Source organism: Thunnus thynnus, chromosome 1, assembly GCF_963924715.1.
Source record: "Thunnus thynnus chromosome 1, fThuThy2.1, whole genome shotgun sequence".
NCBI lineage: Eukaryota > Metazoa > Chordata > Actinopteri > Scombriformes > Scombridae > Thunnus > Thunnus thynnus.
In genome coordinates this window covers 7,059,798-7,078,491 of record NC_089517.1, presented here as the reverse complement: position 1 = coordinate 7,078,491, position 18,694 = coordinate 7,059,798, and the positions used below count along the sequence as shown (strand labels likewise).

The following is an 18,694-nucleotide window of genomic DNA, read 5'->3' as shown; positions in this document are numbered from 1 at the left end:
TTATGTTCCAGACTATTTCTTGGCCCGGGAGACGTGACTTTTTTAACTCTTACTGTTACCATGAGGTTGCTAAGCAACTAGGGGCGACTTCAGGGAGTCAGCTTTTTGTACATATAAAACAAAACAAGAGATAAGACGCTAGTTAGTGAGCTTTAGGGGTGCTAGAGGGCAGATTTTGTCACCTTTGGAAAGAGCCAGGCTGGCTATTTCCCCCTGTTTCCAGTCTTCATGCTAAGCTAAGCTAATCAGCTGCTGGCTACAGCCCTATATTTAACAAACAGAGTGGTATCAATTTTCTCATCTCACTCTTGGCAGGAAAAGGGAATAACTGTATTTTCCAAAATTTTGACATATTCTGTCAATAGCTTGTGTGTCTGCATTATGCTCATTTCTGCGATATGAAACCTTTTTTTATGTTTTAAAACAATTATTTTCCCATCTATATGTCTAAACGCTCCATTTAAAACCCCATGGAGAGGACATTTCATTCACAAGTATTGCAATCAAAGTCCATGACAACTTAAGAGGGTTCAACAGTGTATTCAAATGCCTGCAACACTATCTCCTCCATCAACAGTATGATAACATCTTATCTACAGACCACAAACCTTCATAATAAATTTATACGCCGAAATTCCCAATGTGCTGATCTGCTGACATTAAGATCAGCACATTGAATAAGATGTGTGTGAAGTTTTCTGGGAAATGTAGGTAATCAGTAGAAGTAGACAAACCAAGCCAAGTTTGCAAGTCAACTGCAATCCCAGCATTACTCCACACACTGATCATCTCCCAGTATAAGAGAGGAAGTGGGTGGAATTTCCCTTTTAAGATTTTTCTTACCTGTCAGCATCACCCTGTCCCGATGACGTGTTTCGATGGAGCGTCTCTCGAACGGAAGACATGCTGTCGGGCAGGCGGTTCAGGCGCCGTGTGTACAGACCCAAACCTCCATCAGTCATGTAGCTGCAAAACACAACAAAAGACATCAGATACCGGCACCATACAGCAGCTCTAAGACGTACAATTAAAGGGCTCATAGAGGATGACATAGTGCAGTACCACACTTTGCTCTAAGACTTTGGCCAGAGTTAACACACTCTGTTCTTCTTCTCAGAGCTGCTTTTGTTGTATATAGAGCAGTAGGAGCCCACATCCATCTAGTTTTCCGGCTGAGGCAAAGTCCTCATCAATCAGGGCTAAACGGTTGGCAAAGAGCCTCCCGCCCCCAAACACTGAAGACACTAAACTATCTGACTGAAGACACATTTCTCTGATGTGGCCGGTGGTAAACAACAGCAGTCTGTAAAAGCATTGGTAGCTGACTAGACAGAGGATGAGTCTATTCTTTGCTCCTACAGGAAGGATATCACCATTCATCACTGAGACAGAGTCCATCATCTACTCTGGGCTTGGATATTATGATTGACTGCACGGCTTAATGTTAAGAGCAGCTGAAAAGATACTGTATATGTAACTGCTGGATAAGTAGGGCATTCACTTCATTTCATAACGGAAAATTACATTTGAAGGGGCTTGATTTATTGGTTGTTGGAGTCAGAGGCTGACCGTTAGCAGCAGTTACAGTCTGAAGCTGATGCCCTGAACACTTACACAAACATTCCCATTCAAACTAAAACAACACCAACTAATTCCCCAAATATTTACCCATTGAGTGGATTCCTAATGGAACTAAATATTGACTCATTTAACCCAGGTGTAATTTAATGAAATGTTTGCTGATTTAAAGTCGAGGCTGGACCGTTCGGTTGCTGAATGCTTTCTGTGTGGGACTGTGATGATTCTGTTTTTGCAGTTAAGTGAGTAAAAAAAATAAGCCCGGCCAGATTTCGACCACTAAAACACTCTCTGTGTTATCTCGATGTGGATCTCAAGGAGAGGGAACCCACACACACATACACACACACACAAAAACACACATTTATACATACATGTACAGTATACACACACAGTACAGTGTTCCTTTGTATGACCAGAAGTCAAACAGAATTAGCATATGAGCCGCAGGACAGAAACAACCAAAAGTGGCTCCGCAGTGAGGAAACTTCTTCAGGCGCTGAACAAGCTGAAGCCTATATTAGGTTTAAGGTTGCAACTAATAATTATCAGTTAATCTATCCCTGATTTTATAGCTTAATTAGTTGAGTTTTGTGGTCATTTATAAAACAGGCTGATATCAGTTTGGAGTCATATTTCTGTCCCTCTAATGAACATCAAAACGACACTAATGAATGTCATTTTAACTAGCTGGTTTGGTTTGGCTCTTAACTACTAAATGTTCCGCTATGTTCCGCAGCTAGCTGCTAAGTTTCAGTCAGCCGCTCGGTGCTGGGCAGGTAGAGTACATTCGGTTTATTGGAGCTTGTTTTCTGAAAACAGATGCCTGCTGCGGCTGGAAATGAGGTTGATGAGTTTGCAGTCTGGAAAACCTAAACAATGAAAAAACTAAAAGAGGCAAAGAAATACTGTAGAGCTGAAGTGAACTGCAGCAATGGATGACGATAAAAAAAAACATAAAACGTTATACACTAGTGCAGTGCATAATTTATTTACTGCATAAAATGTCAAAAAAGGGGGGAAAAGCCCATCACAAGTTCCCAGAATCCAAGGTGTAGCGATTGTTTGTTCTTGTTAAAATACTTTGATGATTAACTGATTATCAAAACTGTTAATCAACTAATTTATTAACTAATTGCTGCAGCACTAATAATGTTAAATAGGCCTCAGATCCTGGTGATTATTCACAACAGTAGAAATGACTGGAGGATGAATGTAGTTTATTGCAGAATGCATGAGGGACACTTTGACTACAGCTGTCTTCTCCACTTTACTCATTGATTTGACAACATTAAAGAAATGCATTTAATAGAAACTACAGTTTCAAGCAAGCATAACGAAGTTTAAACACACAATGAGTGGTTATTATTAAATGTGGCTCTGAATTAGTCAGCAAATCAATTTCTGCACTTTTTTAGCTTTTTAATATCTTCAAATGTGTGATCTGGAGCCAACCACTTCCTCTGGATGAAATTACAAAATGTACCCATAATTTTTTCTCATGCTATTGGAGCCAGATAAAAGTATCAAAGCACCTGTTAAAATGCACCAGAATACAGGAAATAACACTGTTAAAACTTTTTCTTCGGGAGGGCATCCAGACCCCCCGTTAGACTGTCCCACCCACATTTTTAATACTTCCTACGCCCGTGTTTATACTCCCATCGAAGTTAAATCAAGTGATCCGTGCGCTACTAAATGTCAGACGAATCCACTTTTTCTTCACTGATGTAAGACTTGATGTGTAGCAGATTTTTCAATAACAAGAGAGACAAAAGACAATGTAGGAAGATTGAGAATGAGGGGCGTTAGCTCGCCTTTATAGAAAACATCCATCATCTCATAGCAAAGTCACCTTGAAGATTCCAAGGCATTTACGCGTGCACGCGCGCACACACACACACACACACACACACACACACACACATACAATTCTTCGTCAACAGTAATGAGTGACTGAGCCTCCCTTTCCTCCTGTTTCAGATGCCTGTTAACCTGTAACCTTCTGCAGCAGGAGAAACGTGCCCAAACAAGACAGTTTATGGGCTGAAACGGAGCAGCCAGGTTGAGTTTACATAGCCGTGCAAGTAACAGAAGAAAAAGTCCTTGTGTAAATCAAACTGCGGAGATATTTGACTCACTAAGAATGCATGTGCTGTGGTACTGACAGAAGAAAATTCACAAAATCTCACGCTCTGGAAAAAAAAAAACCCCCCAAACAATCGCCTCTAGAGCTTCTGATTTATATTGGCGGTTAAAAATGCTCAAACGTACCTTTCTGCCTCAAACATGGTAACACAGTTAGTCCAAAGCAAAATAAACAAGTCCAGATGAGGGTTGATCCCTGTTGATAAAAATCTCCAAAGCAAAGGTGTCCCTTTTCAAACCACCTGGCTACTGTCTGTTATCAGGTCTGAGATCTAAGATCTGCGGTTATTTGAATAACATCACCAGGTGAAAGCAGACTGGATCATGGTGATATCACACTAATGTACGGTATCAGTATAGATTATGTGTCCATGTGTTAGCCTGAATGCGTGTGAGTGTGTGAGCTCTGTGTTGGTATGCGGCTTCTCTCCTCAGTTCCACATGCTTTTTCCCTCCTGGCTGGAGGTTGGGTTTGTCTGCGAAGGGTGGAGGAGGGATGGGGCAGGAGGGGGGGGGGTAGAGAGAGTGAGGGAAGGGGGAAGGCAGAGGGATTGATCAGGCAACATACCCCCGAGCTCAGGAGGTTGGGAAAGGGGGGGGGGGGGGGGGGTTCTTGTCTCAATGGGCCAGAAAAGCCGAAAGGAAAGAGAGAGAGGGGGGGGTTGGAGATTGAAGGAAACCTTTGCAGAAACTATATGTGGTGTCATCAGTCATGTTGTCTGTGTTGTAGGACTCTAAATAAATGAACTATCAAGACAGATAAAGGCTGAGCTGGTCATAGAGTTTGAAATGGTAGGGTGGCAACTAATGATTGTTTTCATTATTGATTAGTCTCCCTGTTGTTTTTTTGGGTCATTGATTCATTTTTTAGGTTATAAAATGTCTGAAAATGGTCAAAAAAATGCATTATAATTTCCTACAGCAGTCGATGAAGTCTGTTTTGTCCTACAAACAGCCAGAAACCCAAAAATATTCAATTTACAATGACAAAGAACAGAGAAAACAGCAAACCCTCACATCTGAGAGGCTGAAAACAGTGAATATTTGCCATTTTGCCTGATAAATGACAATCAATTATAAAAAGAAATGATGATCAACTAATCAGCTGACTAATTGTTCCAGCACTAGAAATGTCTAAAAGAAAATTTACTCTGTTACTTTACTATTTAATTTGCAATTGTACAGTATGTCATTCTGGGAGTTGAAGGATCAGTTCACACACATTATTATTTACTTATTTACTTACAATTAGTTGCTCTGCAGGTAGTTTTGGTTTCATGTGTTGAAATGTCTGTTTGTTCTACCTCCAGCCAAGATTAATTGATTTGAATTTTTGGTTATAACGGCACTGAAACTGCTCTCTATCTGTACCTGGGAACTACTATAATCCACACTAAGGTCTGTGGATTATTCAGATTAACAGGGACATTGTGTTTAGAGAAAGGTGTGGCTGTGGAATTCTTTTGAATGTCATTTTTAATGGTTTGAGCAGCACAAATGCAACTCCACTGTTCCCTTCCACTGTAATGTGGTGGAAGCAGAAGACATCTAAAAACCTGGACAAATAAAACCAGAACTATCTGCATGAGATAATATACTTTTTTATGGTTTGGGTGAAATGACACTTTAATTGACAGAGAGAATAGAGTTGCAGTGCGAGACTTAACTGCTGTAATCCAAATGCCAACAGCTCCTCTCTGAGTAAACATCCCACCTCTGTGTGGAAGAACCAGTTAGTTGATGCTAACAGGCTTGTGATGGAGCTAACCTCTAAATGGCCTGAGGATGTAGAGAAGAGGGGGAGGTCATCTGTCTGTGTCTATTTTAAATGGTTAACCCACAGGGCGACTCCGCCCACCACACGCACACCCATATGCATATACCCACACACACACTCACACACACACTGCCTCACATATACACAAACACATCTAAACACGCACACGTCATGGCTCTGAAGCTTTCTACCCCCCCAAAACACAAGAAGTCTAACCCGCTTCCATTTGAATAAAAGCTCATTTTGCCAGCCATCCATCACATCATCCCTTGGGTTTTAATGGCTGAGAGCATCACATACACACACCGAACATGTACTATAAGTGTCACACACACACAGTTAATATATCAAGCTTCACTCTGACAGTAGGCTACTATAAGAGCTCCACATTCTAGTGTAATAGATTTCGGAGACCAACAGCGTAATCGTTTATCAAGCAAAAATACAAAAAATGAACAGGTTCCAGTGTCTCAAATGTGAAGATTTGCTAATTTTTTCCATTTTATATCATTGTAAATATTTTTGGTCTGACAAAAGAAGGAATTTGAAGGTGTCACTTTGAGATTTCGAGGGGATTTTCTGTATTTTTCTAACATTTAATGGACTGAACAATCAATAATGTAATTTTAACAACTAAAATCAATAACTGCAACAAAGTCCTTTTATTTAGGCTTGCTTTCCTCACAGGTTTGACCCAGCTCGCTGGATATCAAGTATTTGGAGCAAGCGAATGGCTCTGCTCACCTGCTCACCTGTCCAGATGTGGCTGTGGTTTGGCCTTTGTCTGCTCGGCTACAGCCTCAGACATATCAAGTACTTCAAGAGCACTTAGCTCCCTCGACTTCCACAGCTGCCTCAGGGCTGGTGAATCAGTGCAAATCCATGGGGGCCAAAGGAATTAATGTGAACCACCAATTTTAAAAGATGTGGGTTGTTGTTTTTTTTTTTTCTTTTTATCATCTTGCTTGGCTGAGCGCGTAGAATCTTTGATACACTTACATTCATTGTGACTTAACCTAATCCCTGTAGCTGCTCTATTACCAGACCCTGGTCTCTGTCTTAAGCTTTTCGATGCCATCTGAAGGCGAGTTGGCACATTTTACAGCTTCATCTGATAAATGATGATGACAGCAGAGGTTTAAATTGCACAGTGCGACGGCCAAGGTATGCGAGGGGCCTGTTACAACACGGACACTGGCTTTGAGGGAGCAAATAAACAGGTTATCAGCATATCAGTGTCTGCAGACAGAGAGACGGGATACTTGTGGGATCTAAGCTATACAGAATAAATGTTGCTCATACTACTGAGGCTGAACTGTGAGATATTTGTCTTGATACTCGGATCAGAGGAACAGTGAAGAAGGAACACTACTGCCCCCTTCTGGCGAGCTCGCATTTGAGAAAACACACAGCCTACATGGTCACATCAATCACATGGAAATTATAGTGTTGTGCTTTTTTTCATTTCCTTCCCTTCTTTTTCCTAAGCACTTAATTCAGTTTTTTAATGATCATTTCTCATGTTATGATCAACCACAATACCATATTCCCACCATCAATTGAGGATCCCATAATAGTAGTGATACAGTATATTACTGCAACATACTAAGCAACTGAAAAGATTCCTCAGTTGAAATAAGTCATTTCTGAAATTGTGTATAAGTCTCAAAGACAACAATAAATTATATGCGACACATTTTAGAGGCTTAGATTTAAGAGAAAGAGTTACAGGGGATATTTATAGTCAGTGTTTGATTTTTGGCTCGCCTACCAAGGGATGTCAACATAAATAGATGATCATTTCCACTGGCAGAAATTGTAAATACAGATTAATCCTAGAAGTATTGTATATCAGCCTGCCACCACCAGGTTCCTGATGCCTATGAACACAGAATCAGCTGCTGTGTTAACTTGCTTACTCAGACACAGTGGATCAAGTTAGCAACTTATCAATTATCTCAACAGAGCTGAAATTATGAAGTTTAATCAGTCACTCTCTTTGTTCTCTAAATTCTATTTCATTTGTTGATTTGTGTTTTTTTTATTAACTGATTCATTATTTAGTCTATAAAATAATAAAAATCCCACACAAGTTCTCAGAGGCTTCAAATTGATTGTTTTGTCTGTCAAATAGTCGAAAGCACAAAGATATTCAATGTAGAAATGATATAAAACAGACTGAAGCAGAAAATGTTCACATTTGAGAAACTAAAACCTGCAAATGTTTCATATTGTTGCTTGAGAAATGATAATCAATTATCACAGTGTTGTCAATTAACTTTCTATCAATACACTAATTGTTTAATTGAATATTTGTTTCAGCAGTAAAGACTTCAAAACCTGTTTAGAACATTTAAAAAACCTCCATCAGCATAGTCCACTCACCCGCTGGTGACATCATCATTGCGTGCAGCGTTCTTGCTCAGCACGTCTCCGTCGCTCATGTATCCGGTGACCTCCATGGCGATCCCATCGAGGTCGATGTCCTCGCCGGCTCGATCCCCGAGGTCGACGCTGCAGAGGGCTCCGCCCCTGCCAGCCAGCTGCCGTCGGAGGTGCCCGGGGTACAAGTAGCGCCCTCCCTGGCCACCAGCCACCCGGCCGCTGTAACTGTTCCCCAGAGAGGGGGCATCGCCAGCTTGCAGGCGAGGGCTGGACTGGCCCAGTCGCCATGACGACAGGGAGGGGCGTGTAGAGGTCAGGCTGAGGATGCTTCGACTTCCTCCGCTGCTGTTGCTGCCGCCACCGCTACTGCTGATATCTGTGGTGACGCTGCCATCGAAGGTTGTTTCCAAGGTGCTGAGAAGGAAGAGCAGAAGGAGACAGAGAGAAATGAGATTACACATTACATACATAATGTGAGATATCAATGTAAATTTAAGTTTTTCTTCAATTATTATAACTAAGAGATGCTTGAAGAGCAAAACCTCCTCCTTCTGGTGCTGATCTGTTCTCAAGGTTCTCTTGAAATAGAGATCTTGATGTTACTGATTTCCTGAATAAATGAAGCTTAATAAAATAATTACAATAATAATAAATGCAGTAATGAAAAATAAATAATATATGCAATGGTGGCTTAATGAATTCTAATTAAATCTCTACCTGCAGTTTCAGTTTCAGTTACAGTACAGATAAAAAAGTTATCTCCAATGACTGCATTTGTCTAAGAGTGGAGATAACACATTTGGATCATCACCAAAACCAGAGTCCCTTGGCTCAAGGCACCATCATTATTTAACAGATTTCCGTTAAATACTGTATGTCGGATAAGAGATCCTTTCTCATGGCCTAAAAAAAAAAGAAAAAACAGGGCATATCAAGCTTACAATGGAGCCTAAACTAAATGTGGACAGCTGGGTCAGCACTGAGACGCAAGGCCAGAGCAGAGGTCAAAATTCTGTGGGAGGGAACGAGATTAGAGCTAAACCTGAATCAAAGACGACATGAAAGACATGCCCTGTGATCAAAGCAAAAGATCCCTCAAAAGAAGGATGAGACAGCAATAAGAAGAAAAAAAAAAGAGGTAATACCTGTAAACCTAGACGGACACAGTCTGCTGACCATGAGGCAGTTCAGTCACTGACTCAAATCCCCAGCAGTTAGCCTGATTTAGCCTGTTTACCATTCAGCCGTAGCAGCCATTGTACGGCGCTACACTTTGATGATCCCCAAACAGTAGAGTTTTGTTTTCCAAGGCTGCCTTATGAACAGAGCTGACTTGATAGGTTAAAAAAAACACTTTTAAAAGTAACTTGTTACTTTGTGTGTAGATTTTTTTTTTTACCTGTGTGTGACCTGAGTTCCTCGCAGGCTGGACATGGTCTCCTCCAGATTCTGCCGCAGGTCTGCAATGTTTTTGACAGTCCGCAACCTCCTCGTCTCTGGGTCTTCACCTGAGTGAGACAAGAAAACAAAAACAAAACCAAGCTCAGAAAGATTTACCAGCACAATAACACATAATACATCAACTCCGAACAAAGACAGACTGCACTAGTGTGAAGCGATCACCCACCTGAAAGGTCCTCGATGGAGGTCTGGCTGGTCTTGGTGAAGGAAACGTCTCCACCTCTTCCTCCTGAGCCGGTCTCAGTGTTCACTGTTCCCTCGCCGTCTGTGTGGGATCTGAGAAAAACAAATTGTACAAAGGATCAAAGGGAGGAAATCATCGATTCTGAATTATTGCCCATTTAGCGGGAACCTAATATTCAGCAAATTGTCACGGAACAGGGATAACCCTGATTAAGAATTAAATCTGCTGTGTTTCAAGTCTTGTGACCAGGGTCCAATATGAATGGCTGCTAAGCCCCAAATGCCAGTAAAGTTTGTCTTTGAAGGATAAATCAATACAGTTCACCCGCTGCACTGGCTGGTAGCTTTTTGAGACGATGACGTTTGAATGCCTGGGGTTATATGCAGCCTTTGGTCTTTGCCTGATACCAGACTTTGTCCTTGTTGACTACTATACACTCTCTCTGAGTGTGAGCCTGTCAAAACCACTAGACTGCCTGGTACACTGCTCTACAAATAATTACAACATCTAAACTGCTTTTTCTAACTTCTGGGCAACTGACTTAACATTGGTGAAAACTTTATTTACATGTTCTAACAATTCTTTTAGCTGGTATCCATTATTTTAGTTTATCAGGCCTTAGCAAGTTAAAGAAAACGTCATTTTTTTAACAACTTTGAACTTTTATTTGCTGTCAAACATATCTTTCTGACAGGAGGAGGTGGTATAATCCTAGTGATAATGGTATCTGACAGGCATACAGCAAAAAAGGAAGTTTCTGAGTACTGAGGATGGGGGTGTATTGGGGAGGTGGGCTGGTTAGCTACAGGTCAGCATGTACAGGGGGAGGAAAGGGCAGCAGTGCAGGAATTGTCAGGAGGCTAATGACTGGCTGACAGAAAGGACCTTATTGAGAGCGAGAGGAACCTCTTTCCTTATCACACTGGGACCAGGACAGAGGTCAGAGGCACACAACATCCACACATACTCGCCCAGATACATGTGCACACACATGCAGACAATACGCACATGCAAACACGCTCGAACAAACACAGATGTGACATTCCTGGTTAACGGTTCACAGATGGGCGAGCTTTCTCAAAGTGATGGATTCAGATTTTTTTTTAAGTTTTCAGATGCTGTCATAAAAATCAAACATCAAACGCGTGATGACGTTTTCATGAACTTTGACTTTCCAATCCTGGTCACATAGTACACGTGTTACACACCAATTTGTAGTTATTTAAAAGCTTAGAGTGTCAAGAATAGCTTACCCAGAACTGTTATGAAGTATATGAATGAACAAATATGCTGCAGTAAACAAATAGTAGTCACTAACATTACCAATTCTGAAAAATGTGCTGAGTGTAAGACTATTTTGGGTAAGATGTGTAATGTGCAATGGTTTAATGACTCTGGAAACCGCAATTCATTTTTAGTTTTTATCTTACTTTGTACTGCATTTAATTTGGCTTTTTATATTTGATGTGGATCTTAATGTTCCAGATGTATTCAAGATGGTGGGGTAGAAGTGTCCCCATTATTTCCTTGATCTTTTGTTTGTCTCTTGTCCTCTTCAGTATGTTTCCCCTTCTCTTTTTAAGAATTGACATATTTTATCATTAAAGTTAACAGGAGACTCAACTATTTTGAGCTCTGTTTGATGCTCATTTAGTCACAATTATTTAGTATTTTATGAAACTAAGTCCTGATGCTGTAACAGGTGTTCCCACCCCAGTCTGTATGATCTCACCTGTACATGAAAGGTGCGACGGTGGCTGTGTTGGGGTGGCTGTGGTGCTGTTGAGTCTGAGGTAGCTGCACGCTGACCGTGTTGCTGGCTGTGCTCTGTGTAGTGCCTCCCCCCGCCACGGGGGCGGCGCTGCTCTTCCCCTCTGTGGAGGCCAGGCTGGAGGTCGAGCTGGAGTGTCTGCTGTCCCTGTCTCTGTCCAGAGGACCGCGGTGCATAGCGAGACCCCCTCCTAACCGCATGCTCCGAGGCCTCTCCCCGGCCTCCTTCGTCCCCACTGAGGAGGCTTTCCCCCCGACTCCCGGGGCTTTGCCTCCTGGCTTTGGTATTCCGCTGTGTGCAGGGGTGGAACTCTCCTTTTTGGCCACTTTACCCCCCTTGGGAATGAAGCTGGCAATTTTAGAGGTCCTTTTGTTTGAGCTGTCTGTGTCTGCAGCAACAGGTGCTACTTCCTCCTTAGGCTCCTCCCCCCTGAGTTCTGCCCTGTCGGGGACGGAGATTCGTTTACCCGCCTCCTTCCCTTTCTCCTTCTCTTTCTCCTTCTCCTTCTCCTTCCCCCTCTCTTTGTCCTTGTCTTTCTCAGGGCCTTTGACAGAGCCCTTCTTGGCAGTCAGAGCTCTGCTGAAAGTGCGCTGGGCGATGCCCCTCAGGGCAATTTTGGGGCTGCTGGCTGTTGTGGCAACAGTAGTACCTGCTGAGGGAGCTGCTCCATAGGCGGTCCCATTGCTAGTCCCGTTCATTCCCGGGCGTACATTGCCATCGTCGTCCTCCAGGGGGTCGGTGTTAGAGCCGGTCTCGGCTCTCTCCACCTGCCCCGCTACTAACTGCTTGGCTGGTGCAGCACTGTCAGTCTGAGCCCCCACTCCGTTGGAGGAGGTGGAAGATTTGGAGCTTCCTTTACTGTTGAAGAGCTTAAGCTTCTCCAGCATCGACTTCTGAGCGACAACCTTAGGAGGAGCTTCGGTTGTCGCCTTACAAGCGGTGTCCTTCTCCTGCTTTGCGGACTGCATGGCAGACGAGGGGCTGCTGGTGGAGGAGGGAGACGGAGAGGAGGTGTGCTTGGAGCTCATTGACTTACTCCTCCAGGGCTTGCCGTTGCTGTTGGGCTGGGGAATGGCTGTGGAGGAGGATGATGATGATGATGATGAGGACAAGGATGACGAAGGAATCAGGGCGGAGGTAGCGGCAGGGATGCTGGTGGAGGAGCTGACGGTCACCGCAGATGACGGAGCATGCTCAGTCATCAACGAAGGCTGTGAGGTCATGCCCTCTGAGGAATCTGCATCAGAAAAGAGACATTTCAATAAACAATAAGATAGGAAGGTACAGATTAGGAGGAAAAGTCACGCAGAGGGAGGATCTGGGGGAGAGAAGAGAAACCAGATGCTGAGTCTTCTTTGACCCCACACAAAGTGGCCTTATAAGGGCCTGGAGGTGGTCTGTGTTGATATAGCCAAATGTGCCATTACTTTCCTTAGAGCTAACCACCAAAACTGTTAAAAACCCCTTAGCACTAACAATGAATGGAGCCCATCACAAACTGTTTATAAAAACAATGAGGAGCAGGCTCAAGTGCTTTAAAGTCTTGCCAAGCAGGCTGAGTCAAGGAGCAGCACTGCTGCACTTATAAGGCTTGGACTTATATGGGCTGCTTTTGGTCAGCGTCCCTCTGCTTTACAAAGAAACATTGTTTGGTTACATCTGGTTACATGTACTCAGATCCTTGTAAATTCATAAGCAGGGGAAAAACAATTTAACCTGGAGATGAACAGAACAGAAAGCCTCAGAGTTACTAGTGTTTCTTGTGTAAACATGCTCCTCTAAACCACAGTTGCAGAATTATCACCCAAGAAAAAAAAAATGTTTTGGTAAATCTGCAACAAGTGACTCAGCAGCATCTCAACTTACCAAGAACTGAAGGAGCAAGAGGAGAAAAGCTGGAAATTCCTGGTGTAACTCACTGTCCTCACTGAGAGAAATAAAGTATCCTGAGGGCTGCTGCTGAGGTTGTCAGTGTGTGTGTGTGTGTGTGTACAAAGCTGAGCTACCAGAAGCAGAGAGTTCAGACCAGTAACATTTGAATATTCAAACACCAACGGCCAGTGAGAGAGAGGGCCTGTGAAGGGAGTATTGGTTGGAATGAATCATAACAGTTCCGTTGAAACACACACACCTCTCTCTGTACACACAACACACACACACACACACCCAAAACATGCACACGCACACACTCAAATACTTATATTTGAAGTCACTGCTGCTATCTTGTGCCTTCTCGTGTAACTGTAATCCCCTCAGACCAATAGGAGTTTAGTGTCTTAATACATCACACTGCACTAAAATCTTCATCTTATGACGTTATTTTTTGATAATTATTAAGTCCTTTTCTTGTTTTCTTAAAACAGGTGTCTGTATCTTGAAATAAGACAGAATAAGGCAGCTTACCGCACTAGAATAAAGACAAATGATATCTGATTTTAGAAAAGTCTTGAAACAAGCTGATTTGTATTAGAAAAATGTTTAATTTTCTCATTTTGTTTCATTTTTTTCAAAACAAATAAGACTGTCACATCTCAATAATCGACAAAAATGACTTAAGACGGTGCTTATAGAATCATTTTTTGATATTTTAATAGTGCACACTGAAAAATGATCATATAACTCACAGAGTCCATTAAGTTATTAGTAAAGTTTCTTCTAACTCATGCTAGCAGCGTTAAATTCCATATTCATATGTTATTCATATTGTCTCATTAAGTCAGCATTTATGCAGAATATTAAACACTCAACCCACTTGTTTACCCCTTTCTCATCTGTTTCTCCACTTTATTTCATTTTTCAGCGCCTTTCATGCCCTAATTGGAAATAGGCACCCCCTTACCGCCTCTCCTTTCTCCCCTGTTTAGCATTTAGCGAGAGCAGCCTGAAACAATGGAGCCATTAGGAAGTGATTAGGGCCCAATTAGCCGTGCTAGCAGTTAGCGATTGGGAAAGTGGGTCAGGTTGCTAATAGCTGGCTTCCTATTGGAGACGACTGAATGAGAGGGGGACCTGCTGTGATTATGGAGCAGGCAGAGAGAAAAAAAGGGGAACTGGGACTACAGGTTTGGGATGTAACTGAAGCTTTGATGGGGGCCAGCGGGACGATGTGTGCTGTCCGTGAACGGGGTCGGCTTGGATTACGGGTCAGAAAGGGACAGGAGAAGAAAGGCAGGACATGGAGAGGCCCTGGACACTGGGGACAGCTGCTGGTTGTCATGGCTGGACCCGGTGACCTGGACTGACACGCTCCAGTTAGGCTGCCATGGGTGAGAGAAGGTGGTCAATCTTCAACGTGCCTGGGGTCAAAAGTGACACTAGAGTGATGGGCTTAGACATTGTTGCATCATAAACTCGCTTTCAGAATCAAAAGCTACTAGAATGTTAGTTTCCAGACAAGGTTCAACACTTCAAACACATAAATAACATAATTAAATCACAAATTAATGAAATCTAGATGTCACATTAAAGCTGTGTTTGCACTTTTCCGCTATTTCTTCCTCAAGCTGAGAAAGGTTCTTATTTTAAAAGGAAATACACTTTATTGTAAGTTCAGGAAACTTGATGCAAGGAAGCTCACAAGTTTTCACAAACTTTTCATTATCAGCACAAAATGCAGGAATCACTTTTCCTTTGAAAATAAACAAAGAATACTTTTAACTTGCCCTAAGAACGGGTCACTGACCTAAAGACCCTTGTGTAGCCTTGGGGCCAAATCCTGAAATTAAACTCCTCATTGCCCCTCATTCACTGCGCTGGTTGAGCTGTCTGCTTGAGGAAACATGTTGAAAGAATTTCAGTGTTTACGACTCAACTGCTTAATTACAGCAGTCATTAGAGATTAAAATAAAGAGCAGAAAATGATAGTAGAGGAAAAGGATTACAGACCACCACACCACTTCCTGTCTGCCATAAAAAACCTGTCTCACCCTCTGAGTGTGTCTGAGGGTCGCTCCAGCTGCCCTCTCCTCTCTCACAGCCTCCTGATAACATCAAGGCATTTGGGGAAATCAGGCGGAGTGGACCCAAAGCTCTTTTCACGGATCGTCACACTCATGTGTCTCTGCGTGTGTTCCCTGTGTGTTAATACCCATCTAAAACTGAGCAAAACCATGTAATTTCACACAAGTGTCAACACTCTTCTCTCTCTCTCTGTGTGTGTACATGTCTGTGGGAGGGAGGTAGGGGAGGGGGATGTTTGTTCTGCTCAGCAACTTCAAACGCTTTACCCTCAATACAGTTGCAGGACCGGAGCAGGACCAGAGCAGACGCACTCATCGGAGCACTGTGACCACATTTGCGCACAAAAAAACAAGCAGTAAATGCATTAGAGGTAACGTCGGCTGACACTGTTTAGACATCACAAGCCCTCCAACCCCTCTCATGGTCGCACTGGTCACAAGACATTAAGCTAAACCCTCTCAGTCAGTCAGTGACCAAATTGCTGACCTGAAAATGCCCTACTTACACACAAGTCACTCACATATAGCAAGGCTGAAAACATGTTTGTGCTTTAAAACCCCAAGGTTTCACACGTGCTGCACAGAGAGAGCCTTGTGAGAACAGTTTTTTTCCCCCTGATTGGTCAGCTTTATTTCATTTACTGACACCTTCATGTACATTTAGTTTATAATTTTTTGCAGAAGTTACTGAACGTGGACAGGCACGCAGTTTGAGGCTGCAGGTGTTTGCTTACTCATCATGTTCCGATTTCAGAAGCCTGCTCTCTCTCGCTCTCTCTCTCTCCCTCCTCAGTCATTGTGCTCCCAAAAGTGAGAGGGACAGCCGGCTTTTGTGCGGAGAGCGAAACTTTTTAAAGTTTCTCCACATGAATACACTCAAACAGTGACGCTACAGCTCATCAGAAGGCTATTCATTCTGCAAGGACAACAGCCACAAACACACACACACACACACACAAACACACACATACACACACACACACACGCAGAAATGCATGGGCAAACAAAAAGCGTGCACATGCATAAACACACAAGACACAACCGGGAGGTGCCCATTGCTGTCTCTGTCTCTCTGCTCTGTGTCACCCGGACTCTGTCACCTTGTGTTAACACAGAGCAGAAGAGAAGATTCAGGTCGGTTTCCTTACAGTGCGGTGACGTGACTCCGTTCTGGTGTCACAGCCATTGACACAGAACAGATCTGGCCAAACAATAGAAGCTGCAGGTGTCTCTCTAACCATTTGAACCTGCGGCAACAATATTTCAAAACATGCATGTAGAACATAATGTGTAGCATGTAAATCTCACTATGTTATTGAGAAAAAAAAACTTATAGTAATATCAGACAGACATTATCAGATGTATAATGACAACTTGGTAAAAAAAAACAACATTTGAAATCAGTGTCAGGTGTTGTCTAATTTGTTTGCCAATATCCTGGCAACAACTATAACTACGACAATCCCATTACTTTTACTAATCAAACTCACAAAAGGGAAACTGCATTGACAAAACTCTTCCTGCAGCATCAAAAATGCATACATTATCAGCAACCAACCAGTAAAACTGACTGAACCTGCTACCACTCTTTTAACAGTTAAATGCAAAGCTGAAGATATTTATCTCTATCTCTACAACCTGCAGTCCTAGCTGGACGTGATCTACAAGTGCAAGCTGACAAACCTCATGGGTGCAGCAGCAGACTTCCAGAAACAAGGACAGGATGGACAGGAGAGGAGAGGAGAGTCCCAAACCATGGCCAACCATCCAGAGAGTGCAGGGGGAGGCAGAGGTGGAAGGAGGAGGAGGAGGAGGAGGAGGAGGAGGAGGAGGAGGAGGAGGAGTGTGGTGTAGCGCTATGGCAGAGGGGGAGGGGCTTGGCAGCATGTCAACAACATGGGCAGAGGGAGGGAGGGGGGTCAACCAGGATTCTCATTCTACCTGCTGCCAATCATATGGCCCACTGCTCCCGTAAAAACACAGACACAGACACACACACACACACACACACACACACACACACACCCGCACTCACACACACACCCGCACACACACTCCCACTGCTGAATGAATTCTCAGACCTTCACATAAAATGAGCAACAGTGACTTTTGTAGTAATTACTGCTTAATACTGTCTACCTGGGTACTTTTGGTTATTCTATTTTATATTTTTCTGTCTCAGAGCAAACTAAAAATCACCTGGTCATCAACTCCTACCACTATTATTCACACTAATAGTACTACTACTGCACTAATGCTAATTAAAATGGAACTCTGCATTAGTTTAAAGCAGAGCACTTAAGTCGCTCTTGCACTAGCTTATTGGCATCAGCGGTTTCATTCATGCTTCACCATCAGTGGCTCATTCGTGAGCTGCATGGCTACCAGCTAATAACATCCAGTCACATTCATACAGGTGTATAGATCAGCCTTTATATCCTGACACTTCTCACTATCTACTCTGCTGATACCTTAATGCCGACACTGTTTGCCGCTGCAGCCCCTTCCACCACTCCTCCTCCTCCTTATGTGATTAATTTAAAGGATATTTTTTCAAGTCTGTCTTAAAACAAGATTAGGTCAAACGCTAATATTTGTTACAGAGAAAGTCAGTGTTAGTGTCTACAACGTGAATTCCTGGATATTAAATGTTCATTTGGAGGCTGTGGTGAAAAATTAAAGTTTTGACAGCATCAGGTGCAAATTCAGGTCTGTCAAATAGTCCACATTGAGTCAAATCTATGTGTATAACCACTTGCTATAAATGGCTAATTCCTTCATGTGTCTTTGACTGAAATATTAATAATTACAAACACGTATCTGTCCGCTAAAAAACTTCCCCGTCTCCAGTGGAGCAGCGCATCAGAATAAACGCCCCACAGTGCTGTTCACAGTGTTGGTCCTAGTTAATTTGTCACTGTTTAAACACAGACAACAGACTCTCCCCTCACACATACTCACACACACATACACACACACACACTCTCACTCTCTCTCACTTTCTCGCCCTGCCTCTCTCTATGGGCGGTCAGAATTCTCTGTCTAATACAGGGTAATGAGTTTAGACTGTGAACACTAACACAGTCTATATAAAGCCTTGGCCCACTGAGTGGTGACAGAAGCTATTTCAACACTGGTCTTACTAAATACACTGCCAAAGAGACTCACTTTGTATGCAGCAGAACACTAACACTGGGTAGAACGAGTTAAACTGGGTCAGAGCAGTTTGGAGTTTACTACATCTCCCAAGAAGCATTTTTAGTGAGAAACATCCAATCACAGAGCTTGAAATTCTATTTGCAACCACCGCTAACGGTAAGATGAAGATTATACTTTGTAGAAACTTGATAAAATATTCAGCAGTTTAAATATATTCAGAGATTCAGTGTTGGATGAATTCAGCAACTATCGTGCTGAGTTTTGTTCCCAAT

General features: G+C 42.8%; 1 protein-coding gene across 3 annotated transcripts in view; it reads right to left on the bottom strand.

The window, feature by feature from the left end:
- The window catches only part of nav2a (neuron navigator 2a), a 121,550-nt gene that overhangs the window by 51,790 nt on the left and 51,066 nt on the right, over window positions 1-18,694 (bottom strand). For all 3 annotated transcript variants that reach the window (XM_067570785.1, XM_067570862.1, XM_067570926.1), the window contains exons 8-12: window positions 11,266-12,541; window positions 9,516-9,625; window positions 9,288-9,396; window positions 7,889-8,302; window positions 844-966 (exon numbers count right to left, since the gene is read on the bottom strand). In XM_067570785.1, the coding sequence (XP_067426886.1) occupies window positions 844-966; window positions 7,889-8,302; window positions 9,288-9,396; window positions 9,516-9,625; window positions 11,266-12,541 (2,032 nt within the window). The remainder of the gene's footprint in view (window positions 1-843; window positions 967-7,888; window positions 8,303-9,287; window positions 9,397-9,515; window positions 9,626-11,265; window positions 12,542-18,694) is intronic.